The 20,349-nt window shown below is 41.8% G+C and overlaps 1 protein-coding gene across 1 annotated transcript; it reads left to right on the top strand.

Annotated features, from left to right (window-relative positions):
* Positions 1-203: 203 nt before the first annotated feature.
* Positions 204-20,251, top strand: trim3b (tripartite motif containing 3b). The gene is made up of 16 exons (XM_078286459.1): positions 204-487; positions 5,449-5,624; positions 7,922-8,051; positions 8,496-8,606; positions 9,662-9,813; positions 10,603-10,783; positions 11,120-11,221; positions 11,601-11,699; positions 12,528-12,680; positions 13,433-13,811; positions 14,349-14,452; positions 14,635-14,802; positions 15,101-15,269; positions 16,457-16,527; positions 16,711-16,851; positions 17,495-20,251. Exons 2-16 carry the CDS (start codon positions 5,479-5,481, stop codon positions 17,645-17,647), a joined length of 2,259 nt encoding a protein of 752 aa, XP_078142585.1. The 5' UTR covers positions 204-487; positions 5,449-5,478; the 3' UTR covers positions 17,648-20,251.
* Positions 20,252-20,349: the final 98 nt, after the last annotated feature.

Raw genomic sequence — 20,349 nt, 5'->3', positions numbered from 1 at the left:
CCTCCAGCCAGCATGAATTGTTGGCCTATGATGCAATCCCTCTTCCCAAGCTAGTTTCAGCCTCCCCAGCCAATCAGAGCGCGGCAGGAGGAGGGAGCACGGTCAGCTTGTAAACAACACTGACAGTGGGAGGGACTTGCAGAGTGCAGTCCCACCCTCTGTTGTCATCCCTGTTTAGCTGTTCTCAGCGTGTGTTGTGTGTGTTCGTGTGTGTGTGTCGCATGGAAAGGAAAAGCGAGAGAGGGAAAAAGGAAGAAGGAAGGAAGAGGGGCTCGGCAGGACAGAGTGGAAAAAAGGGAGGGGGGACGGGCTGAGTGTGTGTGTGTGTGTGTGTGTGTGTGTGCGTGTGTGTGTGTGTGTGAGAGTCAGGGCATGCGCTGATAGTCAGAAAGGACTCTGTAACGTCAGACTGACTTAACCCACAGATCTGCCATGGATCCTACTTGACTGATCTACTCAACACATGTTACAGCCTCTCCTATTGACAGTAAGTAGTCTTTCTGTCAACTATGTGTGTGTGTGTGTGTGTGTGTGTGTGTGTGTCCATGTACATGCATGCGTATCGTATACAGTGTCTACCACTCAGCAGTCGTCAGATAGGAGCATGTGGGTTTTGTGTGTTTGTTCAGGCCGTCAGCACATATTCATTGGCGCAGGACAGGTGCTTGGCAGTGACAGAAGCAGGGAGGAGGATACCTTTACTTTAATCAGCCTCTTCCCTGTTAAACTTTATTTCTTCTCTCTGTCTTTCTCTCCTAACTTTCCCCCCCTCTCCCTCTGTCAGGAGAGCCGAGCTGTCCTCCTGTTGAACTGGGAAGAGGAGGTTTAATTTCCTGTCTTGCCTACCTCGTTCTGTTCCTTCACTTTTTTTTCAGTGTTTGTGTGCGTATTTCCACGTGTGTGTGTGTGTGTGTGTGTGTGTGTGTGTATTGAGAGATACAGATAGGATCCTCGTATACTGTACAACGAGAGCAGAGTTTCCGCTGCTGGATGATACAATCGGAAAACTGTTATTTTTATTCAATAACGGCAGTAGTAAATAAGTGCATTGTGTTTAAGGCCGTGGATGTGATCTTGATCTCACACACAGGCTCGCACACATACACACAGCACACACACACACACACACACTCTTACTGTGTTACACATACAATTACTGTAGTTCTGAGAGTTTGGGGAATTAGTCAGGTCTGGGTCAGACTAAGGTCAGTAGCAACAGCACTGCTATGGTATTTGTATGTTACTGCTTGTATAATGGCGCAGCCAACAGAGTAATGACGTTTTATTTCTGTGGTATTAGTCGACAACTCACTGCGGGACACGTCCTCTCATCTCATACGTCATTTTGTTGAAGCGTTCTGCAGTCCTAGCTGGACTTGGCAGGTTTCCCACCCCACTAACTTAAGACTGCAGAGCCCAAATTCTGATTCTGCACCTCTTCGCTCACTTTTTCCAATTTGTGACCAAGCCGGTTACCTGTCAGTTACCTGGTCATGGTTGCTAAGAGCATCAAACCTGAGCAACTTAAGTGGGCATGAGAGAAGTTGGGACCTTGTCAAAACACAGCCATCAGGAAATGTTACAGAGAAGCTCAATGGTGTTTATGTGAGTGTTGTCTGCACAATGTGTAAACTTAAAAGTGTATCCACTCGTGTGCATGCATATGGCTGTCGTGTCGTGTGTGTGCGTGTGTGTGCGTTCAGGCCATATAGACATGTTATATTCACACATATTTGATAGTAAAACTGGAATGAACAAGAACTTCATATTCTCAATCAGCCACTGTGGGCTGGATGGAAGTGTTGCTGAAGCAGTTTGTTCTTCCTCTTGTCAGCATGTGTCCCTGTCTCTCCATGGACTGTATTTGATTTTTATGTATTCATAAATGAACGTTGCAAAACACTAATATTTGAATAGGTACGGTGTAGAGCTGCAACGATTAATCGATTAATCGATTAGTTGTCAACTATTAAATTAATCGCCAACTATTTTGATAATCGATTAATCGGTTTGAGTACTTTTTTAAGAAAAATAAGTCAAAACTCTCTGATTCCAGCTTCTTAAATGTGAATATTTTCTGGTTTCTTTACTCCTCTATGACAGTAAACTGAATATCTTTGGGTTGTGGACAAAACAAGACATTTAAGGACGTCATCTTGGGCTTTGGGAAACACTGATCGACATTTTTCACCATTTTCTGACATTTTATAGACCAAACAACTAATCGATTAATCAAGAAAATAATCGACAGATTAATCGACAATGAAAATAATCGTTAGTTGCAGCCCTAGTACGGTGTCTTGCTGCTTTCGTCATGGAGGAAAACAAATCCTGTTGTGTGAAAAAGTTGTAGAAGACCCAAGCCGTTCACATGTCAGCTGAGGTTATACAGGAAGGTGTGATGAGCTTTTCTGTTCAAGTTTTTTGTTCAACTGCCTTTAATTTTGGGCATTTGTTATAACTGACACAGAACAGAAGGTTTTATTTTGGGGTTTTTTCATCACATTTCTACTACTCTCCTTTCACCCCAGTGTTTTGAGCAGGGACACTCCAATTGGGATTTACTGAGCTGACAGCATTGCCAATGTTTTGAACAAGATGAGCCAATACTGAGCTGATACAATTTCATTAATATACAGTATGTTACAGAACTAAAAAAAAAAATCCTTTACATTTATCAAAAGATGTATTTTACTTACTTGTAACACAGTTAACAGCCTGCTTAAGTTAAATAAATAAAATAATATTCTGCATTGATGGTAGTTAAGTAGCAGTTGGAAGGCAATGCAGCAATCTGCTTGCTGGCAGATGATACAGATGATACAAACAGTTCACATTTTCTATACTTCAACAAAATTGGATTTGACTGTAGGCAAATCACCAGTAATTTGACACCAATCAGAGACAGATCAATTGATTCCTCCCTAGTTTTAAAAAGTAATTTAGTCGAGTATGGTTCACCCCATGCACATACTTATAGACATAACTTACAGTAAACAAATGCATACCAGTCTCCTCACTCTCCAGCGGTCCTATAAGACCTCTTGGTCTTATTTTAGATTCACTGTCACCTACCCACTAATACATCTGTCTAAATTTAGATAGAGACATCATCACAATATTAGTATGAGCGTGTGCAAGTACAGAAAGACAGAGACAGAGGCAGAGAGGTGTGAGAACTGTACTGAACTTTCATACAATATCACCATGTCAGGACATCCGCTGGTTGATCCGCACAAGCTTCTTTTCATTACAATCCCAAAGACAACTAGATATTCTTGAAGTGCCAGTTTTAAGCATATACTGGACAATGCATATTTACACAAAACATAAGCCACGTATCATCACATAATCAATTCCCTTACCAGAGTATGGATGTGACATGTCTTTCTCCTGGTGGACAGCTTGAGAAGTGACCTTTACCCTCCCGCTCCAGAGACTCTGTCATAGGATCCGCTTTGCAAGACTGGAAAGATACTGCCTGGCTCTCACTCAGTCTACCCTGACGTGTGTGTGTGTGTGTGTGTGTGTGAACCTATGTGCATGCATGCGTGTGTGTTGTTGTTGGCAGTGGGCAGCAACTGACAATAGGACAACAGCAGAGAGGGGACATAGAGGATTTAGTGCTATATTAGAGCCAGCAGTGACAGATGTGCAGACAGCGGAGAGTCTGGTGGGGAGGATCAGGGTGTGTGTGTGTGTGTGTGTGTTCTCTGTATGTGCAGGCGAACATAAATGTGTGCGGGTATAGGCTTGTGTTTGTTTGGAGCACATGCTATACACCTATCCCTGCATTCGTACGAGTGTTGAAGTGCATGTCTGTGTCTGAAACATGAATAATACATATGTTGACCTACTGAGAATATGTGGCAGGACTGCATTGCTGGAGCCAGATAGCAACACAGAGGCACCAATGGCTTCCACCCAGTATTTATTTATTGTATTTATTGTTAGCCATTGTTGTCTTACTCAAGTCTAACCAAATCTAACCTTTCCAGACCCTGTGCCTAACCCTTACAACATTTTTTGTTCCTGCCTCTAACCTAACTATATTGTACAAGTTTTCTCATTTAAATTTGCTGTTTTTGCATAGCTTGTTATAAATGATCTACATTCCACAAACATAATAATGAGAAAATGCTGCAATAGCATTTTTAACATACCAATTAGTTTACCATCTGTGGTACGCTAGCACCGATGAATCCAAAAATGTAGTACACTGGAGACAGTCAGCACTGCCACTGTTGCTAGGCAGAATAAATCCATACCTTGCAGCTGCATTTTCATAATAGATGAGATTGTGTAAGACGTGGAGCCACTCTGCTCCGGTCAGCTCACACTGCCTAGTCTCTGAATCTGAGAGATGACTACTTGAAACACTTTGTGTTTCTCTGCTGTTCCTTACTGACTGGCACTGTTACGCATGCCTTGCCATTTCATTTTAAGTGTATCATTGAAAATGTACGCATTTGTATTTGTAGATTTGCAGGTTAAATTAGTACCAGCATGAAATATGTTTGTAAATTGAACATATGCTAATTAAAAATATATCGTAGACCAACAAAATGCTGTGTTTTAACAGCCAGCTATTCTATTATTCTATTTTGCGGGTTACGCAAAGGCAGATGGCTTCATCTGCAGGCTATGGCTGCACTAGATTAAAGTATGAACCAAACTAAAGTTTGGGAGTAGGGAGCCCTGACTGGGGACTGTGGTATATATATATAGAAAGAGACAGACAGACAGATAGACAGAAATAGAAGGAGACATCGACACTAGTCAGCTCATCCTGCATTCAGTTGGCATGCGAGAGAAAAAATGTTTTAGATGTCTGTCTTTGAACTGCATGTGTGGGTGTAGTTGTCAGTACAGGTAACACTGAATTAGTGTGTATGCAGGTAAGTATGTTTTAGTGTACCTGTGTGGCCAGGAGAGCTGGCTTTAATGCATCATTGTGGGTTTTTCATAAAGGCTCCTCTATAACAGAAGACCATAGTTACTGTCTGATTACAAAGCCTCTAGTGTCCTGTACGAAATCTTTGGTGTTAGCTGAGCTGTTAATCAAAAACCAGGCACATACTGGTTTGTCTGCATCTGCTGCGGGTCTTAAAACACGGTTATGTGCCTTTATTTCACACGGTTCTCTTTCAGCTGGCATTCGTCCGGTATTATCCGAGAAATAATGCCGTAACAATGGGCACGTTTTTGTGCTAATCAAGGTATTAAACAGCATTGGTAACTTCAGTTCCTGGTACCTGCTGTGGGTATAGTGAGCTGAGCATTAGCAGTTGTGTCAGCTAGAAGGAATAACAATGGGAGAAAAGAGAGTATGGTCTTGCTTTGTTTTTGTTTTTTTCATGAACAACCCTTTAAAGACATAGCTGAGTCCAGGTGTAAATATTTGGCAGACGTTCATGTACCTATCTACTTCCCTCTCTCTCTTTGCAGGTTAACTGGAGTTGCGGTCAGTGGCTTTGAATGTCTTCTGCCATGGCAAAGCGTGAGACTGGGAGCACCAGCCCAGTGGTGCGTCAGATAGACAAGCAGTTTCTGGTCTGCAGCATCTGTCTGGATCACTACCACAACCCCAAGGTCCTGCCCTGCCTGCACACCTTCTGTGAGAGGTAACTAACATTTGCTCCTCCTGTTACAACTGACCAAGTTCCTAATTACCCAGCCTTCCCTGACACAAACCCAAGGCTCGGCCCTGCCTGCTCACACACTTTCCAAATGTAACTTTTTCTATAACTATAGCTATAACTAACCAAGGCTGCACAGGCTATAGAGGTACAGCATTCTTTTTGACCTATATCCCTTCCGTCTTTTGCCCCTAATTAATAACAGTTTCCACAGTGCTTCCCTGAACTTTTCTATGAGTGTTACAGCAACAAAACTGCATTTTAAACCCCGATCTTAACACTGACCCTGACACAACACAACCACAGAAGTCTTGTCATATTTACATGCCGGCCATTAGAGGAACCTCCTCTATTGCAAATCCCTAACCGCAATTAAACAGTCCAGACTCCAGACTACTCCTCCTCACCGACTCCACTGGGATAAGTGCATTCCTCAGCGTCAGGGACTGTCAACGACTGCAGTCTGAAAAGAGGCCCTTTGTTGAGAGAGGCGATTGCGATTCCTCAATCTACAGTTCTTCAGAAAGACGACACCCCCTCAGGCGACACTTACTGGGCCTTTTTTCGTGAGGAGCCAGGCAGAGGAGGCTTTTGGAAAGCTTCTGGGTCAGGGTGGGAGGATGGAGAATGGAGGGGGGGGAGGTTGCTGCTAGGTGCAGCGAATAAACAGGATTGTGTTTCAAACTGGTTTGTCCTATGATCAAACAAATATTTACTGCATCAAGGCTGTAGTTCAGAATACCCATGCGCAGAGGTTTGGATTAAATCCTTTTTCCATGCTGTGTGGGGGGCATTTGCCCACCGGAGGGCAAGTTTAATCCCCAGTTTTACTGCGTGGCACATTATCCGGAACCCTGCTGAGGTGAACAGATTTTGTTTGGGGCTATACGTGCTGCCAGACAGATGTACTAATATTGGATGGGTAGATGTAGTAGTTGTTGGGCTGAGGTGGCAGACAGAAGTTCTCATTTTTGTGATTCTCTGTCATGAAAATTTCTTTCAAACATTCCACCCCGTACCACATGCACTCACACCAACTTACTTAATTACTTAATTATGTGCTTACTGCTTATGGACGTCCATCTTAAAGATGATGTTGCGTCCTGTGATTGGTTAGGGATGAGCCTGCCATGGGTTTTACTATTGTTTCTAATGATGATTCCACAGTAGAAGACTATGCTACATTTTGTGGCATGTGGTTACTTGTTAGTCTTAGAAGTGATTTTAAGATTTTACTTAACACAGATGGTTCTGACACTAAACTATATCACAGACCTTTTAAGCCCAAACGAACTTCAGCCTGAGGTGAACTGCCTCCGTATGCTTAACTATCTTAACTGATGTTGCAGCCATCAGTGTGTCTGATATAGCAACAGTAGATTATCCAGGCTTCAGAGTTGTATAGTAGTGTTGACAGACAGACTGGCTGGTAGACTCAGACTTTTGTTAATGCTCTTGGTTGTTCTTAAAAACACAAGACTGCAGTTTACCAAAAGCAGATGAGGCTAAGTTGATGCAAAACTGTATGGTGTCGTCAATTAAAGCATTATAGCATGCTGCCGAAATAGCACAACTGCGTGACAGCCTTTGGCAGTGTTAACCACAAGACTCACTGAATGTTCACAGAAGAAAAAAAACACAACACACAGCATGTGCTGGATGGCAGCTGGGCAGTGGGCCAGGAGTGCAGTGTAATCTCCATACTGCAGCTGAAATTTTGCTGACTGTGGCCTTGGTTTTGGCTCGAAGGTGTCTGATGTTAAATAGATTCCCTCCAAAGGGCAATTGAACCTGTACACCGTCCTCAGTCTATAGGAGCTTGTGGGAAAGGAGTGTGACTGCTGCCAGGATGAGGCCAGTACCCAACTCTGCTTATGCACATACACACACACACACACACACAAATATAAACACACACATCTGCCTTCCCGTAATTATGTGTCTCTTGCATCTCTGTTAGACAGAGCGTCTTGCCAGAGACTCTTTTGCTCAGTGAGAAAGTGCATGCTCGGTCTCCTGGGGCTGTGGGTTGTGTGTGTATTGACTCGGATCGACACTTACTCCCTACTTGTTGTGACAGAAACACAGTTTAGGCACTTTCTATCAATTAGCCTGACAGAGTGACAACTATCTCGCTCTCCTACTCTCTCTACAGTGTTGCGGTGAATAGAATATGACTAATAATGACATACTGTACAATGCAAAACAGCCACTTAGTTTCGTTCTCCACATCTTTCTCTCTCTCTCCTCCTCTTCCCGACTCCCTCCCTCCTTCCCTCTAGCTGTCTGCAGAACTACATTCCCCCAGAGTCTCTGACGCTTTCGTGTCCAGTGTGTCGGCAGACGTCCATCCTGCCCGAGAAAGGCGTTTCCGCTCTACAGAACAACTTCTTCATCACCAACCTCATGGAGGTTTGACTCTTTAATACCTTTTCCAGTCAAGTCAGATTCACAGGCTTTTAGCAAACAGGATCGTCAAGTGCTTTACAGAAAACAAAGGACAGGAACACAGATGAAAACAAGAGACAATGAAACAAGGGATAATAATAACAAGTGCATCTGAAAGTCTAAGAAATGGGACAGAGTGTGTGTGTGTGTGTGTGTGTGTGTGTGTGTGTGTGTGTGTGTGTGTGTGTATTAGTGTGTGCGTCCATGTGCACCTGAGCAGATCTGCACGCATTTGTGTGAGCGGACAAAGAGAAAGGAACGTAGACAAAAAGCTAATCCGCTGATCTGAAGCTACACCCCAAATCACACTGAACACGGGTTATCACGGGTTATCATCTGAAAAGTCTTTGGAAACCTGCTCATTTAAATACTTTTTTGAATAAACTATGATGAAATGTGTTTGAGCAGGTCCTTCAGAGAGACCCAGAGTGCTCGCGGCCAGAAGCCTGCAGTGTGTTGGAGTCGGTGAGCGCCGCTGCTGCGGGGAAACCCCTCTGCTGCCCGAACCACGAGGGAAAGGTGGGAATCCCTCGTGACTATAGTTTGTTTTTATCTGCTTCTGTTTATGTGACGCTTCCACCTAGTCATTACCTCACTCAAACTGGCCTGAACTCTTTGGTTTTAGCGATTAGTGTTAATCAATCAATCAATCAAAATACCAAAATACTTCATTCATCACTCAAGGTGCAATTCAAGGCAGCGAGTTCATAAACAACATGAGACCACAATATACAATCATTCATACACATTTAAACAAGAAGAAAACAAGATAAAAAAAAAGGAAAAAAATGTCTAGGTCACTTGGTCACACCTCTTGAGGCACAAGTCTCAAGTCAAGTCCATGTCATTAATATCAAGTCTCAAGTCTAAATGTAAAACACCAAGTCAAGTCAGAACAAATCAAGAGTCCAGTAGCAATTTAATATCTTAAAGAAAACAAAATATCTGGGACTTTTAAATGCAATATGGTTTTAATAGGATATCAGATACAATAAATTCAATCATTCCATACAAATTCAGAAAGCAGAATTTAAATTCAGTCGTCTGGTGGAACAAATCTCATCACTTTCAATCTAAGTAATTTACAGAAACACAAGATCTTTTGTCAAGACTTTAGAAACGTTTTCAAGTCATCAGAGTACAAGTCAAAGTCAACTCCCAAGTCACCAGAACCCAAGTCAAGTCAAGTCTCAAGTCTTCTCTTCATGCATCAAGTGAAGTCTCAAGCAATTAAAACTGTGACTTGAGGCTGACTCGAGTCCAAGTCATGTGACTCGAGTCCCCACCTCTGCTACATAACAGGCCTACTATCCAATTCTGTCCAGAGGAACGTGCGAGTGCATTTATCAGTCTATATGCTGCGTGAGAAGACCTTCCTTCCTCATTTCTTTTACATTTACTGTTCACAAGTCTTATGGCTTCTGGAATAAAACCAAACTTTCTTCTTTTTGTTTGACATGTGGGGCTTCTAAAGCACATTCCTAGTGTTAGAGAAATAACTGAAACCTGCTTACCTACCTGTCATGACTAAAAACACAGTGGATGAGCTTTGAGCCGTTTGTCTCCCTCTGCAGGTGATGGAGTTCTACTGCGAGTCGTGTGAGACGGCCATGTGTCTGGACTGTACGGAGGGCGAGCACCGGGAGCACGTGACCGTTCCCCTGCGGGACGTCGTGGAGCAGCACAAAGCGGCCCTGAAGACACAGCTGGACGCCATCCGCGGCAGGTGGGGGCTCCGTACCTGGGTTGAGCTTTTAGTATTATTTCCTTCACATCGGGTGTTTGAAAGCATAAGTTTGTCCCAGATAAGGCAGGTGCCGTTTCTGGGTTGGCATGGATTACTCACGCTGCACTTAGGTTGTCAAAGCACAGTGTTTAGTAGGTTATAGTGAAGCACACACACTTTCATTTAAGAATACCAGTGTTATGCACAGGGTTATTATAGTTTGGGATTTTTTATTTGTTTATATTTTTGTGTAGTTTTTCAATTTTTATGTCAATTACAGTTTAGTTTCACTTCATTTTTATTGGGTGTTTAGTAGCTTTGTTTAGTTTTTAGTTTTTACAAATGCTTATTTTAAGTTTGGTTTCAGTTTTTTTACAGATGTTTATTTTTTTCAACATACATTGTGTGATACAAACAATAATATTCTAATATTCTTTTTTTTACCCGGCACATAAACAAAAAAGCAAAAACTTAACATATTTTTTATTTTATTTTAGTTAGTTTATTTTAGTTTTTATTTAGTTTTACAAGTAGACACAATAGTTTTAGTTAGATTTTAGTTTTTTGAGAAAGTCTTGTTTTTATTTTTATTTCAGTTTATGACAGTGTTTTTTTTAGCACCTATAGTTTTTGTCTTAGTTTTAGTTTCCGATAATAACCTTGGTTATGTATTTGTTTTCTGGTCAAAGGAAAATGATTACCAGCATGCAGAATGATGGTTGCATGTCAAATATTGATTACTTGATTATTTTCTCAAAATTAAAAATGTCATGCTATTTCATTTCCCAGGCTGCCCCAGCTGACAGCAGCCATTGAGCTGGTGACGGAGATCTCCCGCCAGCTGACAGAAAGGAAGAACGAGGCGGTGGCAGAGATCACAGGAACCTTTGAGGAGCTGGAGCGGGCGCTGCATCAGCGCAAGACCGCCCTCGTCACCGACCTGGAGAACATCTGCAGCACCAAGCAAAAGGTTAGTGTGTTACATATACATGCACACACACACACACGTGTACGTATACATGCGCTCTAACACACAGACACACACACATTCAATCCGCAAGCATGTAGTCAAACAGCACATGACCTGCCACATCTCTCGCATACCTGAGAGGCTCCTTTGATCTTCACTTCTCTCTTAATCCCTCCTCGGCTCCCTCTCTCACCACCTGATCCTCTCCTTTCTCTCTGTTTTTCTCATCTGCTCTCTCTCATCTTCTTCCTTACTTCACTCTCAACCTCTTCCTCTCATCCCCTTTTCTCTCCTTGTCTCCCGTTCTTCCTCTCCGTCCACTTTACCTTAACGCAGGTCCTGCAAGCCCAGCTGTCGTCTCTCCTGCAGGGGAAGGAGCACATCCAGAGCAGCTGTAGCTTTACGGAGCAGGCCCTCAGCCACGGCAGCGCTACTGAGGTGAGCTGGCACTGGCAGCTTGTGATTTGTACAAGCAAACGAACAAACAGGTTACAGCACAGAGGGGAGTCAGATATTAAATGTGACGTAGCGTTAAATCGGTCCATATCATCTGTAACACTTACCAAAGCACAGGATGTGGTCTGTTGTGCCGTAATCCGAGCTGAGCATCCATACAGAAGCCCAATTCAAATGTTAAAAGGATGATGCACTAATTCATAAATGTTAGTATAGTGGAAAGAGGGCTAAAGGATAATCAGAGCACAATGCACTAACATCCTAATCTAAATGTTACAGGCTTGAGTGAACAAACCATACTTTGCGAAATAGTAAAAAAAAACAAAAAAAAAAAAACACTGTACATGTTTTCGTTATGTAGGTGCTGCTGGTTCAGAAGCAGATGAGTGAGCGGGTAACGGCTCTGGCCCGACACGACTTCCCAGAGAGACCGCACCAGAACGCACATCTGGACTGTCAGGTACTAGCTGCTGTCTGTTCTGCTAAAAAAACAAAAAAAACAATGTCTCTGCTCTCTCAGTCGTCATGGTGGTGTTGCTAATATTCCCACACACTCATAGTAAGTCAGAGCTAAACCCAGAACTGAACAACAAGTTTGGCTCGAGGTGAGGTTAGGGGCAAATCTGTGCAGAGAAGACTTCAGGGGCTCAAATGGAAAAAAAGGGAATCTGTAGCACATGCCTGGGATGTCAAGTGGAAAATAGACATAATAGTACGCACTGGATTTGAAGTGGAATTTTGGGTTTCTCTGCTACTGTGGAGTGTAACATATAATGGCACCAGAATAACAGAATTATTATAGCTTTATAAATCATTTTTCATAATGTATATTTTTCTGTAGTAATCCAGGCATAGTTTGCTCACCATACTATACTATTACAGTGGCATTATCACTGACGTTGTTGCTGGTATATGCAGTAGATGTGATATTGAACAAACTATCAGGGTTTGGAAAGTCTGGAAAAGTGTGAAAAATGAATTTGAAGGTCTTGAAAAGTTTGGGCGTTACACAAAAAAGTCTGGAAAACTGTGGAAAACTTTTTGCTGCACATATGACTCCCCATCTTATGTAGCTGGGAGCCTACTGTCATTTCTTAAATTCTAATATTTGTAGGGGAATGATGATCATGTGATACTACTGAGACTATCTGACAGCCATATTATCTAGCGCCTGTCAACATACATCACACTGAATACCAATCATGATCATCAGATGTAGTCAAGAAATTAAAGTTTGGAGGGAAGCACGGGGTTTTGATGTGGATAATCTGTCCTGTGTCCTGTCCAGGTGGAGACTGAAGGCCTGCGGCGCTCCATCCAGAACCTGGGCGTCCTGCTCACCACGGCAGCAGTGGGTCACACCTCCGTGGCCACGGGAGAGGGCCTCCGCCACGCAGCGACCGGGCAACACCACAGCATTACTGTGACAACTAAAGACAAAGTACTGCGTTTAAATCGTTTCGCTCCACTGAGATTTGCTATTGGAAAAATGCATGTATCGTCAATCACAGGCACTTTAGCCAGCAATTTTACATTCTGCTTTTGTTTTCGTTTGGCTTTACTTTGTTTGTTTGCTTTAGTCAGGGAACTCTGTGGATATTTCAATTTAGTTTTTGCCATTTCACTCACTTTTTCATTCTGTTTCTCTCTTGTTGTGCTATTGAAAAAAGTCACTTATTTTATAGTGGCCCTAGTCGCCAAGGCAATTAACAAGGATTATTATCATCAAAAGCAAAAATATGAGAAGCTTTTTATGTTGAATTGAAAGAGCTTCCCTAGTGGCTCAAGCACCGTGCATATTGGCTGCAATAATACAAATTTCCCCAAAACGTTTGATTTTGATATACTACAGATTGTGTGTGTGTGTGTGTGTGTGTATTACATGGTGTGGGTGAAAGCTGTTAAGGAGTAGGGAGGTGAGAGATTTTTTTATGGAGAGAGATCTAAAGAATGTGTGCTTAGATTCTATGTTAAGAAAACTAGTAAAAACAGATTCAGCAAATGTTCATTAGATTTTTAATAAATTGGTATTGCAGAATCAAGAATGAAAGTGACAAATAATTTTTATGAAGACATTACTATTTTAAGTTGCATCCTGACACTCTGTACATGGCATTGTATTGAATAGGATTGTATTTCTATTTGTGTTGTTCAACAATCTAACATCCAAAATCAATGACCCTCTATCTGTAGGATGGGGAGTTGGTTCGGACAGGAAACGCGGTTTTAAAAGCAGAGATCATGTCCGCTGACGGGAGCCGGGCTGCGGAGGCGGAGGTAACGGACAATAAGAACGGGACGTACGAGGTGGGATACACGGTACGCTCTGAGGGAGAGTACTCCTTCGCCCTGTCGCTGTACGGACAGCCCATACGGGGCAGCCCCTTCCGCCTGCGGGCCGTCAAGCCCTCCGATGTGCCGCAGTCTCCGGATGACGTGAAGAGGAGGGTGAAGTCTCCCAGCGGGACGGGGGGCCACATACGGCAGAAGGCGGTGCGACGGCCGTCCAGCATGTACAGCACCACCAAGAAGAAGGAGAACCCCATTGAGGATGAGCTCATCTATAGAGTGGGTAAGACAAGATGACCTGTCCCGGACAGAAAGGCCTTATACCGGTCAGACCTGGGTCAAATTTAGTATTTACAAATACTTTTTTATAGTTTGTTTTAGCTTAGTTCTGTGCCAGATAGGTTCGGTTTGCATCATAGGACAATACTGTCAGTTCCTGAAAGTTTAGGCAATCACAGGAAAGTATTTGAAAATTAATTGAATACACGTTTCTGCCATTGATACTATCTAAATCACCTTGGTTAGGATTTACCGTGGTAAATCCTACCCACTTAAAGCAGATTAAAACAAATGCTTTTTTTTATTTTATTCAAATTTTATCATTACATACACACAACAAAGGCACAAAAAAAGCTAAAACTAATGCTAATAATTGTTAGGTCTGATACCAACAAAGTTGTGTGTAGAACATCAAGGCTATGATCTATCCACATGTAGGACAGTGGCCAAACTTTCTTATCCTTAATTATCCTTTAAGGGCAAATATTGTAAAATGTGACTAGGGAGAAAATACCAAGTGGTGTAATTGTCTGCTTGCCAGGTTCCCGGGGCAGAGAGAAAGGAGAGTTCACCAACCTGCAGGGAATCTCAGCCTCCAGTAACGGCAGAGTGGTGGTGGCTGACAGCAACAACCAGTGCATACAGGTGAGAGAGACAGAGAGAGAAAGAGAGAAGAGAAACCTACATGGAAGACACGTGGATATCATCCAATGTGTTTGTAACCACTTAGATCAGGCTGCTCGCAAAGAAAATACATTTTGTGGTATTGGGATCACGCCAAATTGGTGATCGCTCAATAGACGCTACTTTGATCCGCCTCGCTGCAGGTATTCTCCAATGACGGGCAGTTCAAGATGCGCTTTGGGGTCAGAGGTCGCTCTCCGGGGCAGCTGCAGAGACCTACAGGCGTAACTGTGGACATGAACGGTGACATTGTGGTGGCCGACTACGACAATCGATGGGTCAGCATCTTCTCCTCGGACGGCAAGTTTAAGGTGAGATCTCAGAGCGACGCATCAGCAAAACAGTGATAAAGAATTTACCTACACTTTTTTTTCATTAAATGTCATTGGTTAAGAAAAATCCTGCTTGGATCACTTTTCCTGCTTCCCTGACATTAGCCTCTTTCAAGAAGTTAGACAAAATATCAGAAGATAGTTAACAAGCCTATTAAAGGTAAACAAGTTTATAACATTTAAACAGCGTTATATTTTATTCCCTATTCCCTAAAGAGCTGGACGGAAAGCGATTGCTTAACGTTTGACATCTCCAATCTGCTCTCCTCCCTCTCAGAATAAGATTGGCGCGGGCCGGCTGATGGGGCCCAAGGGTGTGGCTGTGGACAGGAACGGCCACATCATCGCCGTGGACAACAAGGCCTGCTGCGTCTTCATCTTCCAATCCAACGGGAAGCTCGTGACCAAGTTCGGAGCCAGGGGGACGTCTGACAGACAGTTTGCAGGTGAGGAGGAGGAGAAGGCCTGGATATGAAACATCAGACTTCATCAATACAGAGACACGGGGATCGCAAGCAATGCTCTTTTTTTTAGTAAATCAATGAGGCAGCAGTCTGCTTCAGCTCTTAAAGTAAATCCAGCATATTCACTATAACATTTTGTGTTATGACCACACATAACACAACATATCATATGGCATACTCCATATATCATGGTGGATTTTCAAAGTCAAATGTTGGCTTAATCGCTTTGCAGCAGAAGAACAGCCTGACCGCCCCGATCTGTTTTCTTCTTCGCTTATCCTTTATCTCTGACTACCTATTTTTCTTTCTTTCTTTCTGTTCTTCCTCCTGTTTTCCAATTCAGAAAAACTTGGCCCAAACTTAAATAAATCTGGCTCAGTTTTCAGTAAGTATTAAGTGTGGCCTTGACACCACCTTAATCCCACAGTGCAGTGCTCTCTGTCTAACCCGACTCCCTGAAAGTGTGTCTGACCTCCCGAAAGCTCAAACTGTTGACAACTTGTTGGATCAAGCTGTGCCTGTACAAAGTGATCAGAGATACGTGTACATGCTGTTGTAATAATCACTGTTATTACAATAATTATTAATATAACATTTTGTCATGTGGATTGTGTTGTGTTGTTTGTGTACAATGTCTATGAAAAGATCAGTGATTCCAGTGCCTTGAAACTAACCGATGTTTGTTGTTTGGTATATGATGATCAGTGTGGGGAGCTAGAGAAATCTGATTCCGTTTTTGTGTTAATAAGTGAATCAGTTTTTCAATTTGCATAATTAGTTACTTATGAGTTACAGCTACTTACAGTGGGGAGGGCGATTGAATCCTTGGTTGCTTGTTGGTTCATGCATAATTTTTTCATGTTTTCCATATAATTCAACTCGGATTTTGTGGTGTTGTATTGTGAAAACATGAAAACAAAAAAGCGTGACTCAATTTGAAGTATCCAACGCATGAAATGAATGGCATCTTTTGTACCCAAACAAACTACTCTAGGCGACGCTATTTAACCAACTGATTGGACCGGGTTCATTATCGCCATAACTACTGAAATTTGGGTTTAAACAACCCAGTAACAGTAGAGGGAATGCTGCGAGCGACATGAATCATGTCTCAGTTCCAAGTGGAGCAAATACCAGCGCATAAATAACACTCCCCTCTCTTCTTCCAGGTCCGCACTTTGTTGCAGTGAACAACAAGAATGAAATTGTTGTGACAGATTTCCACAATCACTCTGTGAAGGTAAGACATGCTTTGTGCTGCGATCAAAACAGGGATTATCTGTGAAGCCTGAACAAGCATATTAATATCCTGTTACTATTCATTCAGATAGTAAACCACGTAGCAAATGTATTTGTGTATTATAGTACATGGCAGAAATTTGGACAAATCATGAGTTGTGTTTACCGACTTCCCTGTGCCCAGGTGTACAGTGCAGATGGAGAGTTCCTGTTTAAGTTTGGCTCTCATGGCGAAGGCAACGGCCAGTTCAACGCTCCCACCGGAGTGGCTGTGGACTCCAACGGAAACATCATCGTAGCCGACTGGGGTAACAGCAGAATACAGGTGAGACGAGCCGTATTCCCTCTGCTATGAACATGACAGTTGACTTGAAAAGTATGTTTTCACCAATATGTGTCTATGTAATTTCCTTGAGCTGCAATTAAACATAATAAGTATTCAGTGTTCAGATGACATGACTTGGAATACAAATAAATAACAGTTAAAGTATCAATAACTTTCAAACCTAATGAAATTGGTCATGATTGTTAGCAGTTTTGGGATATGTGTGAGATCATGTATATAATATCGTCAGTTTTGTTTTTCAGCAAAGTGTCAATTTAGGGATGAAGTTACATTAAAGTTATATAAAAAAAAGAAAAGTGAAAAAAAATCTGAATGTGGCGAATGCTTGGTCTTACTTTTTTGTTGTTGTTCCAATCAATTTTTTACACTGTTCCCTCTGGCTTTGTTCATTCATTCAGTCTTCAAATCAACTTTACCACAGCATTTGTGAAACCATTTCTATTAGTAACTTCCAACACCAGAGGCTGCACAGTAAACTCTCCTCATCCAAGTCGCAGCAACCTGAAACTGACGAATGCAACTTCAGCATCTTGAGTGTTTTCTTTCTGCTAATACTAGAATCTGTTTGAAGCAGCTGCAGCATGACGGTGAAAGCCATAAGCTTTGTGTTTTTGTCTTTCAGGTGTTTGACAGCACCGGCTCCTTCCTATCGTACATCAACACGTCAGCGGACCCGCTGTACGGCCCCCAGGGCCTCGCCCTCACCTCAGATGGACATGTGGCTGTGGCCGATTCCGGCAACCACTGCTTCAAGGTTTACCGCTACCTGCAGTAGGCCGAGGGAGACGTCTCCATGACGACCTGATCATACACGTTAACATCACATACGACCAGTGGACATAGAGCTGAAACGTGTCCGCCTCCTTTTTTTTTCAGTGGCCGTGGTTCCAGAAGTAAATTCCCCATTCATTTCAGAAAATTCTGCTAGAAAGAGTTTTAAGCTTTCAACTGAACCAACCAGCTACAAAATCAATCATGAGCTTATTACAATAGAGTCAGAAAAAAATATGTATATGAAAAACAAAAAAAAAGGCAAGGATAAAAGACTGTAAATAATGTTTTTTAAGAGGGAATGAACTACTCATCCCAAACAGCCTTGAGAGTGATTCCCTTTCCCACATTTTCAACAGTGTTACTAAATAATATTCTAATATTATATAAAAATATTCTGTGATTACTGACTTGTAATAGCTTTCTTTTCCTCATCCTTAAAAAAAGACATCACGTCTGACAGCAAAACCATAGTGGAGCAGCAGCAATCACTGATACAGGTTGCTAGCCAACTAACATCACCTCACTGTCATCAGCAACTTTGGAGTGGGCAGCGTTTCTATGGTAACAGCAACCTCTCCGATTGGTGGGAACTCTCTAAAGCTTGTGGGTAGTGTAGTATTTCACAAGGAACTCAGGAATAAAACACTTAGGAGCATACAGTATATAGTCTTTTCACAATTTGGCAGCTCATGGTAAATCGACCTTACACTGTCAAAACGTTAGAGGGAATAATCAAATTCCCTATGGGGAAAAATGAATGGGAAATTTGCTTCCGGAGCGGGACGTTTCAGCTCTGTTGCTGATCAGTGTGACATCACCAGTAGACAGCCTGACAGTCTAAAGTTGGTGATACACTCTGCAGTTTTTTTGGGCAATGTAGATGGGCAACATTCCCAGCAACAGGCAAACAAAGTGAGACACACAATCAGAAATGTACTCACTGTTTCCTGGTGAGAGGATGTTGCTTTGTGATTGAAGTAACAAAACTCTTTGAACACTGTTGCCCATCAGTGTGCCCCAAGAAACTGCCTTGTGTACCGCTGCCTTATACCATTTCTTATCATTAAACACAACAGAACACAAGCAGACAGGAATGTGTTGTTTCAAAGGAATTGTTGCTTCTCCTCATCCTGCACCTTATCACTCTGCCGAGATCCCCACACGTAAATATCGCTTTCTTTGATGATGTTGGGTTTCTTCCTCATTCCGATCAATCATAAGATGAGTTGACCTAGGGCAAGGTTGGAAATAAAGGCTTTATCCTGTTTTTTTTTGTTTGTTTTGTTTTTGTGAATACCCAAAGACAAGCATCAAGAAGCACAACAGTTCTGTTTCAGCACCGCGGTTTATGCTATTTGGAAGGTTTTTGAACATAACATCTGAACTAGCATCACATCAACATTAACTCTCAGCCCAGTCCCTTTCTCTTCTGTTATCCAAAACAAACATCTTGGGTCCGACCCCACTATTACTTGCACTTTTGTGTATTCATATCTACAACCTTATGTAGTTGTACATATGCATATTTAAGTGTACATACAGATTCGGTGTCCATGTTATTTCACTGCATACTTATTATTATTCCAGCACTTAAACAGAATCGAGGATTTTAACACTGGAGTGTATACCGATACAGTAGGAGGTCATGCCAAGTAGTAGCCAACTGTATGACTTGCAAACATCAATAGCACAAAGTTGTATACACATTATTTGCTGTATTTTAATTTTTTTTTTCAAAGGACTTAATTTATTTTTGATTTTCTTTTCTACATAATTTCTTCTACAAATTATTTTTCTAATTGGTGCATTTGAACTGTCTCCTCTCTCTTTGCCAAACTCCATTGTACATAGGCCTTGTAACTTGTAGCACTGAAAACTGAAACTTCTCTTTTGCCTCTTCCCAATGAGCTCACATTAAGATAAACAGTAACTTTTCCTTCTGCCAAAATGTATTGTTGTAAGTTGTCGTTGAACATTGCACAAAACACAAAGATTATAAGAGTTATATAGTTTGCAAGAGTAATATATGCCTCTGTGTATAGTTATCATTTATCATAATCTGAAAGTGTACTGTATATTACAATCATATTGTTCTTGTTGTAGCTGACAAGCACCTTTATCATGGATTTTCCAGTATGTGTATTCATTTGGTTGGTAGCTTAATGTTTTCAAGGTTTTCTCAACAACACCAGCTAACAGGCAGTGACACGGAAAGTTTTTTCCTCTGCGTTTTATGAATAAACTTTCTGTCCCTGATAGTGGAATGGTAACTCACATTGTTTATTTGCATACAGTTACGTCTGCATTTCCCATTTTGTGGGAAAAGTCTCAGTAATAACAGATTTGTTTATTTCCCTCCTCCATAAGTATAACTCCCACCGATTCAAAGCTGTGTTATTATGGTTTTATTTTCTCTCACCTGTAACTGTCCCTGACTTACCCATGTACCTTATGTGTGGAGTAAAGGAAGCACATATAAAGGAAATAATGTATCAGCCATCCTGTGTACTGTATCTAACGAGGTCAGACTTACAATAAGTAATCACTACATTTAATGTAATCATGGCAAAGGTATGATTGTAAATATTAAAGAATGACACTATGACTTGTTGTCCAAATGGTTTGTTTTGTTTAACAAGACTTCAACTAATCTTTCATTCATTCATTCATTCTTTTAAACCAGTCAGGTGAGTCATATTTTCA

This window comes from Centroberyx gerrardi, chromosome 11 (genome assembly GCF_048128805.1).
Source record: "Centroberyx gerrardi isolate f3 chromosome 11, fCenGer3.hap1.cur.20231027, whole genome shotgun sequence".
Taxonomy (NCBI): domain Eukaryota; kingdom Metazoa; phylum Chordata; class Actinopteri; order Beryciformes; family Berycidae; genus Centroberyx; species Centroberyx gerrardi.
The sequence above is the reverse complement of the archived record's forward strand: the minus strand, read 5'-3'. Positions and strand labels throughout refer to the sequence as shown.

What these genes read in the sequence shown, in the direction of transcription:
- trim3b (XM_078286459.1), top strand. Translation starts at nt 5,479, where the DNA reads ATGTCTTCTGCCATGGCAAAGCGTGAGACTGGGAGCACCAGCCCAGTG. An exon ending in TCATCACCAACCTCATGGAG is followed by an intron (nt 8,052 to 8,495) that starts GTTTGACTCTTT and finishes GTGTTTGAGCAG; the next exon opens with GTCCTTCAGAGAGACCCAGA. An exon ending in TGAGCTCATCTATAGAGTGG is followed by an intron (nt 13,812 to 14,348) that starts GTAAGACAAGAT and finishes TCTGCTTGCCAG; the next exon opens with GTTCCCGGGGCAGAGAGAAA.